This window comes from Mobula birostris, chromosome 8 (genome assembly GCF_030028105.1).
Source record: "Mobula birostris isolate sMobBir1 chromosome 8, sMobBir1.hap1, whole genome shotgun sequence".
In the NCBI taxonomy this organism is placed as follows: Eukaryota; Metazoa; Chordata; class Chondrichthyes; order Myliobatiformes; family Myliobatidae; genus Mobula; species Mobula birostris.
In genome coordinates, this window is record NC_092377.1 from 67,265,872 (window position 1) to 67,278,472 (window position 12,601).

General features: G+C 38.9%; 1 protein-coding gene across 1 annotated transcript in view; it reads left to right on the forward strand.

The window, feature by feature from the left end:
* Nucleotides 1-12,601, forward strand: part of LOC140201364 (synaptojanin-2-like) — a 112,239-nt gene that overhangs the window by 79,408 nt on the left and 20,230 nt on the right. Inside the window, exons 16-19 of the mRNA XM_072265366.1 lie at nt 1,434-1,592; nt 4,063-4,222; nt 5,358-5,463; nt 12,303-12,524. Of these exons, the coding sequence (XP_072121467.1) occupies nt 1,434-1,592; nt 4,063-4,222; nt 5,358-5,463; nt 12,303-12,524 (647 nt within the window). The remainder of the gene's footprint in view (nt 1-1,433; nt 1,593-4,062; nt 4,223-5,357; nt 5,464-12,302; nt 12,525-12,601) is intronic.

The following is a 12,601-nucleotide window of genomic DNA, read 5'->3' on the forward strand; positions in this document are numbered from 1 at the left end:
GATCTAAGTTGGAGTGAAACTTGAAAAATTTTATACTAATGTTTAAGAACTAAGATAATTCACTAAAGGCAGTTCAACAAAGGAGACTTAATTTTGTGGAAAATAGGCAAATCAGGCAGTGAAAAAGAAGGAAAAGATATTTCAGTTTGAAATGGGTAAAATACGAGTCAGATGTACTGAGTAGGGTGTGCCAAAAGTCAAGTTTATTTGGATGATGAAGATAGAACAATGGTTAGATTTCCCAAAAGCAGGTGATAAAACACAGAAGGAGAGCTGCCTGTTGAACTGATGCCAGATTAGACCATATGGAAATTCAGCAAGTTGTCATTGAGAGGGAGAAGGGTGTATTGATATATTTTTAATTAAGTTAATTAACATATTAAATATGCATTAAGTTAATCATGAATAAATATACATTAAATATGCATTGTTAATTGAATAAATTACATTAAATATGCATTAAGTTAATTCATGTATTTAAGAATACTTTGGTTTTCTTAAATGCTGGAATTTATCTTTTAATATGTTTGCAGCATGGTACTGCTGGTGTTGCACCACCCTGATTTGATCTTGATGCTTGTTGTATGCAAGGGGTCAGCACGGTGTCAGGGACATATCCCACATCCTAGAAGGAACTGGTTTGCAGATTAATTCACTGCAGTAATTGTCCTCAAGATTAGAGGCTAATGGTGGAATTGGAGGAGTGTAAATTTTCTTGCATGCAGGAGTATATTGTAAGGAAATGGGGGGAATGGGATTGAATTGAGAGTTGGAATTTTTTCATTTGGACTCTTCGGCTTTCTGTATTGAAAGGAAATATTTAATAGTGCTTCAATGTTTTGATTCTTCACAGTGTCAGAGCCAGTGAGTGTTGGGAAGAAAGCTTGCACACATTAATAGTTGTTAGATTAAAAACAAATTTCTGGCAATAGTTAGCAGGTCAGAGAGATCTGTGGAAAGACAAATGATTAAAATTTCACATCTCCAGCTTCTGCAGATTTTTGATAAACAAAACTGTTTGCCAGAAAATTGAGATTTCTCAGGCATCTCACTGCAGTGTTATCAACACCAACAGCTATTTTTGGGTCATAAATTTACATTAACATTTTGCTTATAAAACACCAAATAGTAGGTGAAAAATATTTTCTCCTTTATCTAAAAATATCTAAGTGTATACCACTTGTTAAATAAGTGCATTTTTCCTACAGCTGTGCTTACTGTCCAGATGGTCATTGTCCCATCTGTTTACTGTAAGCAGCAAGTGTATTCCTGCAGTTTATTGTTCAACTGACATGCAGTTTTTAAAACATAGCTTCTTCATTTTAGCCTTTGTTCTCAACACTCCTTCAGTTACCTTCATTTTCTGTTTTAAGTGCTATGCAATTTTTACCAAAGGTTGAAGGGATAATATATGTTTCTCCTCCTTGTGGCAGGGAAAGAATGTTTTTTCACATGACTACGTATTCTGGTGTGGAGATTCAAACTTCCGCATTGATCTTCCACATGATGAAGTCATCCAATATATTAAGAGACGGGACTGGACGGGTCTTCAGGCTTACGACCAGCTTCAACAGCAGAAGGCCGATGGCAAGGTGAATGCAAAGAACGAGCATGAGGATATACAAGGGGGTTTTACTTTAACAGTAAAGTGGTTTTGGTTCTTTCAATGAATTGTAGTATATTGGGCCAATCAAGGAAAACAGGTTTGAGCTATCAGATATTCAATTAAGGAATATCATAGGATAAATCTATTAAATGAAGAAAATAAAGAGCCAGCAATTAGATTTCAAGGATGTTGCATGCTGAATTTATCTTTAACACAATCATGGGAACAGGTAGTAGTGATTTGTGAACAAGACCGATCATCGTTCATTAATTAATAGTACAAGTTATGTAGAACATATTTTCTTTAACATTGCACACAAAAGACCAGTCTGTGTCAACCTGTAATTGTTTTGGTGTGAAGATGAGTACATGGTGTGCACTTGTGATTTTAGAGCATCTTTTGTTGCTGGAATTCAATTGTGCTCAACATGTACTCTTAACAAAATGGTTGGGATCACTGCACTGGGGATAGATGATGAAAGGGTGCAAGTGAAGTGAGAGCTCCACTTAAAGCCATCTCAGTACTTGCATGTTATCCTCTTCTCCAGTATTGACTTTGCAGCTTGGTTCACCCCTGTAAATAGGTACAGATGTAAGTAATAAGAGGAGGAGCCCAAACGACTCCAAGAGAATGGTCCACTATTCAGCCCTTATGGTGTTGGTTATGGGTACAACTTCTCACTTGTTCTAATTACTTTGACCTTCATGACTCCCTGCCTTTCAGAATTTCAAAGATGTGTGGCCATCTGGGAAAAAAATCTTTTTCTTATTACATGTACAATGTCTTATTTTGAAGTTCAGATCCTTGGTTCTCACGGCTCTCAGAAAGGGAAATGTTCTCTTGGCATCTGTGCTGTTAAAATGCCTCAGTTATAATTTTCAATCAGTTCAACCCTGCTTAATATATATTTCAGTTAGTATTGACCCAAATTGGTCAGTCTTTCTTTACAAGGCAACACTTACGTTACAGGAATCAACCTTGTGGGAACTGAAAACCTTTATTTTGTCCTAATATTTTATACCTGACCCAATGAGCTTTTCGGTTCAATAATATTTTGTGTGGAACCAAATTGAATACCTTGAGGAAATACAAATATGCTATATCTTCTGGCGGTCTTTGATTTTCATCATTGAAGTTCTTGAATAAATTTGTCAGACAAGATTTTCCTTTCAATGAAAAGCTTGTTGACTCTGCTTAATTTTAATATTCCTACTGTTACTACTTAATGATGGATTCCAGCATTTTCCAATAACTGACATGATGCTGACTGGCTAAGTAATTTCCTGTTTTCTATCAGTTCATTCTAAAATAGAGACATTACTTTTGCAAAATTCTGCTTCCCTTCAGCTGAATCAAGGGCCTTCACTGAATTGAGGACTGCGACCATTTTGTTCAAGTTCCAAGGCCTCAAGTCATCAATTGTCCAGAAATGACTGTTGTCAGAATTGTTTGTTTTCCTTTTCTATTGTTTTGAATATTTTTCTTTTCTACCTTCCCATAATACCTGGATTTTATGATAGTGTAAGGATGCTTTTATTGTCTTCTGCAGATGCAACTTTCCTGTTTCCCATTGTTAATTCTTCAGACCTACTTTTCAAAAAGTCATTTGATTCCCTTGTGTATTTGGGGTCTGCATGTGAGAGTTCCATCTTTTGTGTGAGATATAAACTGTATCCAATCTCCTCTGACTGTTATTTTTAGGTAATGTTCTTCCCATGCAAACATGAAGGGTTTCTTTGAACTTCAAATTCTTTAAGAGGTCAAAATTCAAGTCATATTAGCAGATTTTATGCAATCTCTTTGTTATTCTGGAGATCTCATCACGACCTGGTGAATAGGCAGTGCAAGTTCTTCTAAGCCTAATAACTGAATTCTAATGTTGAGGTGTCAGGATTGTACACAGTATTGTAGATTTAGTATAACTTAGCAGAACTAGAGAAAAATTTCCTTCCCTTTAAATATTTTTAGCTGTTCCATTTTTGGGATCCAAGCAGATGGAATGCTGAAGAGCAACTGCCAGATTAGTACTTTAGAACGGACACGGGGAAAGCAGTGTGCAATGAACCCAGGTGCTCATTTCATGTGATGTAGGCAGCTGTACAAGGCTGCTCATTATCACGAGTTGTATGTAGAATCTGCACTACCTCTGGTATTGGTTGCCTCACTGCATTACAGACCTGTGCTGTAAAGGCAGTGGTAGGAATCACCTGTGACAGTCATTTTCAGGAATCTACGTTGAGGGCCTGTGTGCAGTGCATTGACCTGACTTGCGTAATGAAACCTCAAATGCCCTTTTCTCTTGCTGCACGAGACTGCTTGGTGCAGTATAATTAATAAAAGTAATCGAAAGAATTTTCTGTAATGTTAAATCATCAAAGGAATCAATTTCTGAGGAGTAATCATCTGCAATGTTAAATATCCTTCAAATTAAAATAAAACATCATTCTTTCACTTAGATTTTTAAAGACTTCTTTGAAGGCACCATCACCTTTGCTCCAACATACAAATATGATGTGGGAACAGACGTTTATGACACAAGTGACAAGTGCCGGACTCCAGCCTGGACTGATAGGGTGTTATTTTGGAAGAAAAGTAAAATGTCCTGTGATATAACAGGTATTTATGTTACTAAATTGAGTTATTAGCCAAGTAGAAAATAAGGAGTGCAAGTATATCCTGCAACAGTTTGAATAATTACCTCGTATCTTGAAAGCAGCCGTTTCCTCTCATTAACAGAGCCAAATTATCTGGAGATAGGCTTTTGACTCTGGGTAAAGAAACTTCATTCATGAAGAAACCACAAAGCCATATATTAACTCAATGATGCCTCTTCAAACAAATATAGAGCTATAATCGTTATTGTATAATTAATATTTCACATTTTGTTTGTCTAGTGTGATGCTATCATTAAATTTATTTAGATCTTGTAAAGTTTAATGTAGAGTTATTCCTTCCTTTCTGTCTGAGTTGCTATCTCTCCCCACCAAATTTCTCTGTCGTTCTGACGGATTGGTATGTTTTTCTGTGAGTTAGATCTTGCTGTATCTGGGGTCTTGTTATTTTATTCATATGTGAAATTATTTGGTTTCTAGTTTTGTTCCTTTAACTTCTTGGTTATTAAACCACATTTTTCTTGATGCCTTTGCTATTGTTAGGCAACTTGTATTTCTTACACCCACAATGAATTCTGTCTTTCCCAGAATTTCACAGGTAGAGTATTGACCAAATAACCTTCATTGATCTTAGCAGTAAACATGGCTAAGAAGACTGTTTACATCCAACATGAGTCAAAGAAGTCTGTGCCAGTAAGGAACATGTTAGTATAAGCTGAAAGGAGCCTTTCACACCTGGTCCTTGCAGAGCCAAAGCATCAAATTCCTCCAAAGTAGACACAGGAATGGCTCCAGCCAGATTGAATACTGTTCAGGTTTTTAAGGTTAGAAGGGAAGTTTAAAGGCATCGTGAGGGGCAAGTATTTTTATGCAGAGAGTGATAGGTGCCAGGAATGGGTTACCAGCAGCAGTAGTGGAAGCAGGCAGTGTGGTGGCTTTCAAGAGGCTTTCAGATTCAGATAAACACAGGAATATGAAAGGAATGAGGGATATGGATAATACACAGGAAGAGGATATTTAGTATAAATTGGCATCAAGGTCTGCACAATGGTGTGGGCCAAATGGCCAGTCCTGTGCTGTACTGTTCTATGAATAAACCATGGTGATTATTTGACATATTGCCATTTACTGTATTTCAGATGTAAATTTAAGGAGGTCTGATTGTGAACTAGAGATAAAGAAGAGAGAGATTGGAAGTGATCTGCTCTATTATGGGAGGGCAGAGCTGACTGCATCGGATCATAGGTAAGTGACAGAAATTACCATCTGAAATTCTCATGGAGCCTGATGGTCAAGGACCGGCAGTCACTATCTCAAAGTAGGGGTTAGTTGTTCAACATAAAAATGAGAGGAGTTTCTTCTTCCAAGGGATAGTGAAGCTTTGGAATTTTCTGTACAATAAGGGTGTGGAGACTCAAGAGATTGCATATATTCAGCGAATGAAGGGATATAATTTTGATATAGGGAAATGATTCTGAGGTAGAAAGTCAGCCTTAGTCTAACTAAATAACAGGCCGAGGAATGGAATACCTAACTGCTCCTTTTAACAGTGACGTGTTTCTATTAGAAATGTCAAGGTGTGACCTGGGGTATTTTCAGTTTCCAGAAGTACTTTAGTGCACAGTGTCTTTCCAAAATTAATCTTTTTCAAAGTAGTTTTTCATGTTAGTATTGTATGGAAAAGGTTTGGAGGTTGGTGTAATTCTGATATTAATAGTCACTTCTAGCTTTCTTCGCCATATTCTAAATGATTGGTTATGGGAGGCTGTGTATGAAAGGGTTAAATGGATTGCGCTGAAAATTAAAAGCATAAATGAGTAATGGTGCAGAATTACTTGCCTACCACAAGGTGTCACCAGCATGTTTGTCAAATGTTGGATCATTGCTAGAAATTCCTTTGGGCACTGCACATGGTACAAATAACACTACTGAAAATTGACTAAGTGCCCTCCATGCTTGTGAAACAACACACAATGACACTCTCAACAACTGAAACACCTAGACTGGAGTCTGCTCCTGACCATTCCCCACCCCCTTCCAATCACAATTCCGACCAATTATTATTTATTTTATTTTTAGCGATACAGCAAAGAGTACGGCCCTTTACGCCATGTTGCCCCGACAACCCCCAACGATTAACCCAAACCTAATCACAGGACAATTTACAATGACCAGTTAACCTACCTTGTCCTCCTTTATTCTGTGTGAAGAGACCAGAGAAACCCCACACATTCTACGGGTAGGATGTACAGAGAATTCTTAGAGAACAACACCAGAACTGAACTCCAAACTCCAGGACCCCCAAGCTGTAATGGCATCACGTTAACAGCTATGCCACCGTGACACCCACACCCACATCGGTAATTTCCCTATTCCCTGGCCTGGTATGATTCCATCTCCACCTGATCCCCAGTTAGAATAGAGATGAGGGGAAATTTCTTTAACCAGAGAGAGGGTGGTAAATTTGGAATTCATTGCTACAGACAGTTGTGGAGGCCAAGTCATTTTAAAGCGGAGGTTGATTGGTTTTTGACTAATAAGGGTGTCATAGATTATGTGGTGAAGGCAGGAGAATGGGGTTGAGAGGGAAAATAAATCAGCCAAGATCAAATGGTGGAGCAGACACGATGGGTTAAATGCCCTAATACCATCCCTATGATGTCTGCCAAATGCCTATTCAAGTTTCCCTCATGAGTCACAGCCAGACTGGGTGCTGTACTGTAGCAAGAGATATACAGCTCCTGTTCTGTCATACGTGATATCCTGAACAAAGTATTGCTGAGCGGCCCATTTTAATAGGCTGTACAGTTTTATGATACATGTCTTTATTTTATATCAAAAGAATGTGTGAGTATGTATTTCTACTTGCCCCTAAATTTGTTTTGTAATATAATTTTTATTATACTTTTAACAACCAAATTTACTAATATGTGATGCTGTTGATGCAGTCTGCAGTCTCAAGGTGGTGTTGTAGCTCTACCAGATCTTTTAACAATGCCACAATTCCAGCAGTTATACAAAGCCCTGTTTATAATACCAGTTGAACATTAAACTTTGGTATTATATAACATTTTTATTGCAATTTCATTTTATTTTAGTCAAACTTTCCATCTAGTTTAAGAAATTTGTAAATTGCTTGAAATATTTTGAAGTTGATCGGATGAAGCATCCATTTATTCCACCTTAATGAAGCTACTGCAGCTAAATCTGATGTGTGTATTTATTAATTGGAACTTATTCAGGCAACGATTGAGAAAGAGGAAAAGCTTCTCTACACTAGATTTGTTGTTGGAACATATAGAATCATGTTCTTGTGTGGAATCACAGTCCAAAAAGCCAAGACGTACGTTGTATGTTTTGGCAGACTCCACATTTTTGTACCTCTTCATCATAAATAGGTAGTTTTTCCATTGCATGTAAAGAATTGATGTCCTGTAATTAGAATTCATAATTCTAAATGACCCATTATATTTTGGAAAACTTAATTTCCATTTTCTTATTTACGCAGTGTTGCCTTTGAAGTACTATTGATTGCTGAATTAAAGTACTTTGCATGATACTTCTGGGAAAAGCAGGTCAGCCGGAGCAGCTGTCCTTCCAATGATTTATTGTATATTCGCAAAACCTAATTATGGTTTTATTCTTAGTGGAACCCCTCTTCCTTATTTTGTTCTGTTGAAGAAATATATTTGTTTTTAGTCCACCATCAATTTTAGCAGCACATTTCTTTGAAAGCATTGATCAGACTGCATGTATGAGAAGTGGTGTGTGAGAATATCACTGTATTGGTAAGTTGTGGGAGTGCCAGCTTTCTATTGGTACAGATTTCTTTCATGCATAGCATGAACTCCACAATGTAATGAGATTATAAATGCTTAGGCATCTCAGTCTCACTCAGTTTCATAGACAGTGCAAGCGTTGGAAAAAAGTTTGGCTGCAACTGACTGTTATACTGAAGGCAGCGGGCAGTGTAACGTTCACAATAAGAATTTGATCGAACTTGTGTAGTGGTATTTACAATGGGTAACTCGATTTTGCAGATCTTGTTGCAGGCAGTTACAGAGCCAAGGTGGATGAGGGTACTTGGGAGGCAGTGGGAATAGAAGAGATTACTCTTGGCATCTGTAACACTCCCTCCATATTGGCCTCAACCTTCCCACACACTTTATTTTTTTAATTTGCCTATCCCTAATTACCCTTGGGATGGTGAACTGGAACATCCTTCAGGTGAAGCTACTCCCACAGTCCTGTTGAGCGGGGAGTTCATGGATTCAGGTGCAGAATCGGTGGTATATTTCTCAGATGGGGAGACCTGCAGGTGGGGTTGTTAGATATCTGCTGTCCTTTTCATTTTTGGTGGTTGGGTTCATGGTTTTGAGAGGTGCTGTTAGTCTAGCTGAGGTAACTGCACTGTAATTTGCAGATACAGAGATGGAGGGGAATGCATGTTTAGGGAGTTTGATGAGGTGCTCGTCCAGAGTTGCTGTGCCCTGGATAATTGTGAATCCTGTTAGGTTGCTGGAGCTGCGTTTGTCCAGGCGAGTGGAGTGTTCTGTATCAACTCTGCACTTATGTCATGTAGATTGCAGAAAGGTTTTAGGATGTCAGGATACCCAGTCTCTGATTTCTCAGCAACAGAAAGTATGTTGGTGATGCAATCACATTTTTGATCAGTGGTGAAACCTCCCCTCCAGGGACTGTGATAGATAGCAACTCAGCAATGCTTTTCCCACGGAATGCCAAGGATAGATGGCTAGACCCAGCCTTGGTGTTAATGACCATTGCATAGAACTTTGGTGGAGTGAATCAAGAAAAATCTGCTGGAGGAACTCAGTGGATCAAGCAGCAACTGTAAGAAGAAAGGAATTGTTAATCTTTTGTGTTGGCAACCCTGCACCTAGATTTCAGACTCTTGTGCCCCTTTGGTGGAGTGAAAGTTGTTCAGGATTTGGTGAATACAGGCATGGATTGTGCAAATTGAAGTGGTATTGTGAATGGAATTGATCGTAGTGCACAAATCTCTACTTCTGACCTCTGCTACAGGGAAGGTCGATGAAGCAGCTGAAGATGGTTGGGCCTTGTGTACTGTCCTGAGGAACTGCTGTACTGATGTCATGGAGATTGGATCATTAACCTCCACCAAACATCACCTTTCTTTGTGTGAAGTATGACTTCAACCCCTGGACGCCTGTGGACTTCAATGTTCCCATGGCTCCTTGATGCCATACTTTGTCAAATGCTGTCTTGCCATCAAAGAAAGTTGTTCTCCATTTGTGTCTGGAATTCAGTTCATTGGTCCATGTTTGAACCAAGGTTGAGATGAGTTTTTAAGAGGCTCTGGAAAAACCTATACTGGTCATCTGGGTCAGGGTATCAATGAGCAAGTGCTGCTTATAGCCATTGTTGATGTCTGCCATCACCTTGCTGCTATTGGGAGCACACTGACAGGGCCATGTCTTCTTTATTTTTTGTGAGGAGGACATAAAGAGATTTTTTTTTCCCAAGTTGGGGTAAATTTCTGAGCATTATTTATCAGTTCCTTCTTCCCTTTCCTTCCCAGCCGTATAGGCAGTTCACTGCATGGCTGAAAAGGAAGCCTGTCAGTCTGGCTGGCTTATGGGCAGAGAAGCTGCCAGGCAAAAACAAAAGGATACGTTGGAGTTCAACTGCAGAGTGTGCAGGTACACATGGACTCCTGTTGTCATGGGAGGTAGCCCTGTTTGCCAGCCCCTCGTAGTCATCTCTTTTAATGTGTTGGCCTACTTTACTATTACTGGGGAAGTGGCAAAGGAGTTATTATGTTAGGAAAATAAATTGGTGCTGTAGTATTTTTTTAATGGTTCGCATTCATTTAAATCATTTTTGTAAAAGTACAGCACAGAAGCAAGGTCTTTGGCCCATCTAGTCTGTGCCAAGTCATTTAAATTTTCTAGTCCCATGTACCTATCTAAACTTCTGAAACATGGAAGTTGAGCTCACATGTCCCACTTGCGCTGGTAGCTCATTCCACACTGTCATGACCCTCTGACTGAAGAAGTTTCCCTTCATGTTCCCTTAAACCTTTGCTTTTCATCCGTAACTCATGACCTCCAGTTGTAGCCCCAAACAACCTCAGTGGAAAAAGCCAGCTTGCATTTACCCTATCTATGCCCTTCATAACTTTGTATACCTCTATCAAATCTCCCCTCAATCTTCTACATTCCAAGGAATACAGTCCTCACCTGTTCAATCTTTTAACTCAGGTCCTTCAGTCCCAGCAACATCTTTGTAAATTTTCTCTTTTAAACTTGTTTACATCTTTCCTGAGGGTAGGTGACTAAAACTGCATGCAACACTCCAAGTTAGGCCTCACTACTGTCTTATACAATTTCAACGTAACATCCCATGTACTTAATATATTGATTTATGAAGGTCAATGTGCCAAAGCATTCTTTATGACAGTATCTACCTGTGCCGCCACTTTCAATGAATTAAGTACCTGTATTCCCAGATCCCTTTGTTCTTCCACACTCCTCAGTGCCCTACCATCACTGTGTATGACATATACTGGTTGGTCCTCCCCAAGTGCAGCACCTCACACTTATCTGCATTAAATTGCATCTACCATTTTTCAGCCCATTTTTCTGGCTGGTCCAGATCCCACTGCAAGCTCTGATAGTATTCCTCACTGTCAACTACACCCCCAGTCTTGCCACCATCTGCAAATTACTGATCCAGTTAACCACATTATCATCTAGATCATTAATATAGATGGCAAACAACAATGGACTCACCAATCCTTGTGGCACTCTGCTAGCCACAGGCCTCCAGTCAGAGAGGCGACCATCTACTTCCACTCTCTGGCTTCCACCATAAAGCCAAAGTCTCATTTAATTTTCTACCTCATCTTGAATGCCAAGTGACTGAACATTCTCGACCAACCTTCCAGCAGGGCATTGTTAAGCACCTTGCTGAAGTCCATGTGCTTGCATATGGTGTCACCAAGCAGATATCAAGGGCCAGTCAACAGATGATATTGCTGAGCTGAGGGCTTCATCTGTATATATACATGCATATTTTGTGTAGTATTTTTACTGGTGTTCTATATGGGTTTGTTGACTCCTAAACATCAAGCAATAGTGTCGTGGGGGTTGGGGGTAGTGGGCCTCGGGACTCTTTATTAAGTGATTGTGATCTTGTGTGCGCTTACTGTTTGTGACTCTTGGTAATGTGTCTTTGCACCTTGTCTCCATAGTAATGCTGTCTTGTTTGGCTGTATTCATATATGGTTAAATGACAATTAAACTTGAATTGAAAGCCATGCTGACTATTCTCAATCAATCCATGCCTATCCAAGTATTTGTATATCTAGTGTCTTAGAATACCTTCCAATAACTTGCCCACTACTGATATCCGACTCACTGGCCTGTAATTTCCTGGTTTATGTTTAGAGCCTTTCTTAAACAGCAGAACAACATTGACTATCTCCCAGTTCTCTGGTACCTCACAGATATTTAAGTATCTCTGCATGGACCATTGCAATTTCTGTACTTGCCTCCCTCAGGATTCAAGGAGAACACCTTGTCATTATTCTGTCCAGAGATCAGAGGTACTCAGTGATACTTAGAGTAACCTAGAGTAAGTGTAGTGATTGCTCATCTCCCAAATGTGTAAAACTGCTTGAAACATCTGATGATCAAAGACCATAAATGTGAGGAGAGATGTGTTTTGATTTAACCTGTATCTCACCTGATCATCTTGGGACACTGGATCAGTCATCATTGAGATCCACCTTCAGCTACCTTGACAGGTTTGGATTCTAACACCTATACAGGACAGGACATGAATTTTATACGTACATTTTGGTTAATGAGATGATTATTGCTTTATTTCATGAAAGATGGTGCTAGTTATTTGTAATATTTGTAGTTTTTCTTAGCGTGCTGAATTACCCTTATACAAAATGGTACATGTAGCATATTGGAATGATAGCTAAACTACAAAAGAAATTTTAATGATATGCTGGAGTATTGATATGTCCATGTCATTTGTAATATTATTTCATTTTGCTCAATTTTAAAACCCTCTTCACGCTTCAAACGTAGGCCTGTGTTAGCTGTCTTTGAAGTGAATATTGAGGAAGTGGATATTCTTGCACGTGAACAAATACTCCAAGAAATTACATCTTCACAGGGACCATCAGATGCGACTGTGGTGGTGTGCCTTAAGGCACCAACCAACGAACCAAAAGAGGAATTTCCAGATGACCTAAGGAATGAAATAATTTCTTACTTTCAGAGTTATGGCACTGTTGTTGTGTTGGTGAGGTAAGTGTTATTTATCAATAAGAAATGGGTACGAGTATAATATTGATTGGCTCATTCTCTGACTCTCACTTATTGAA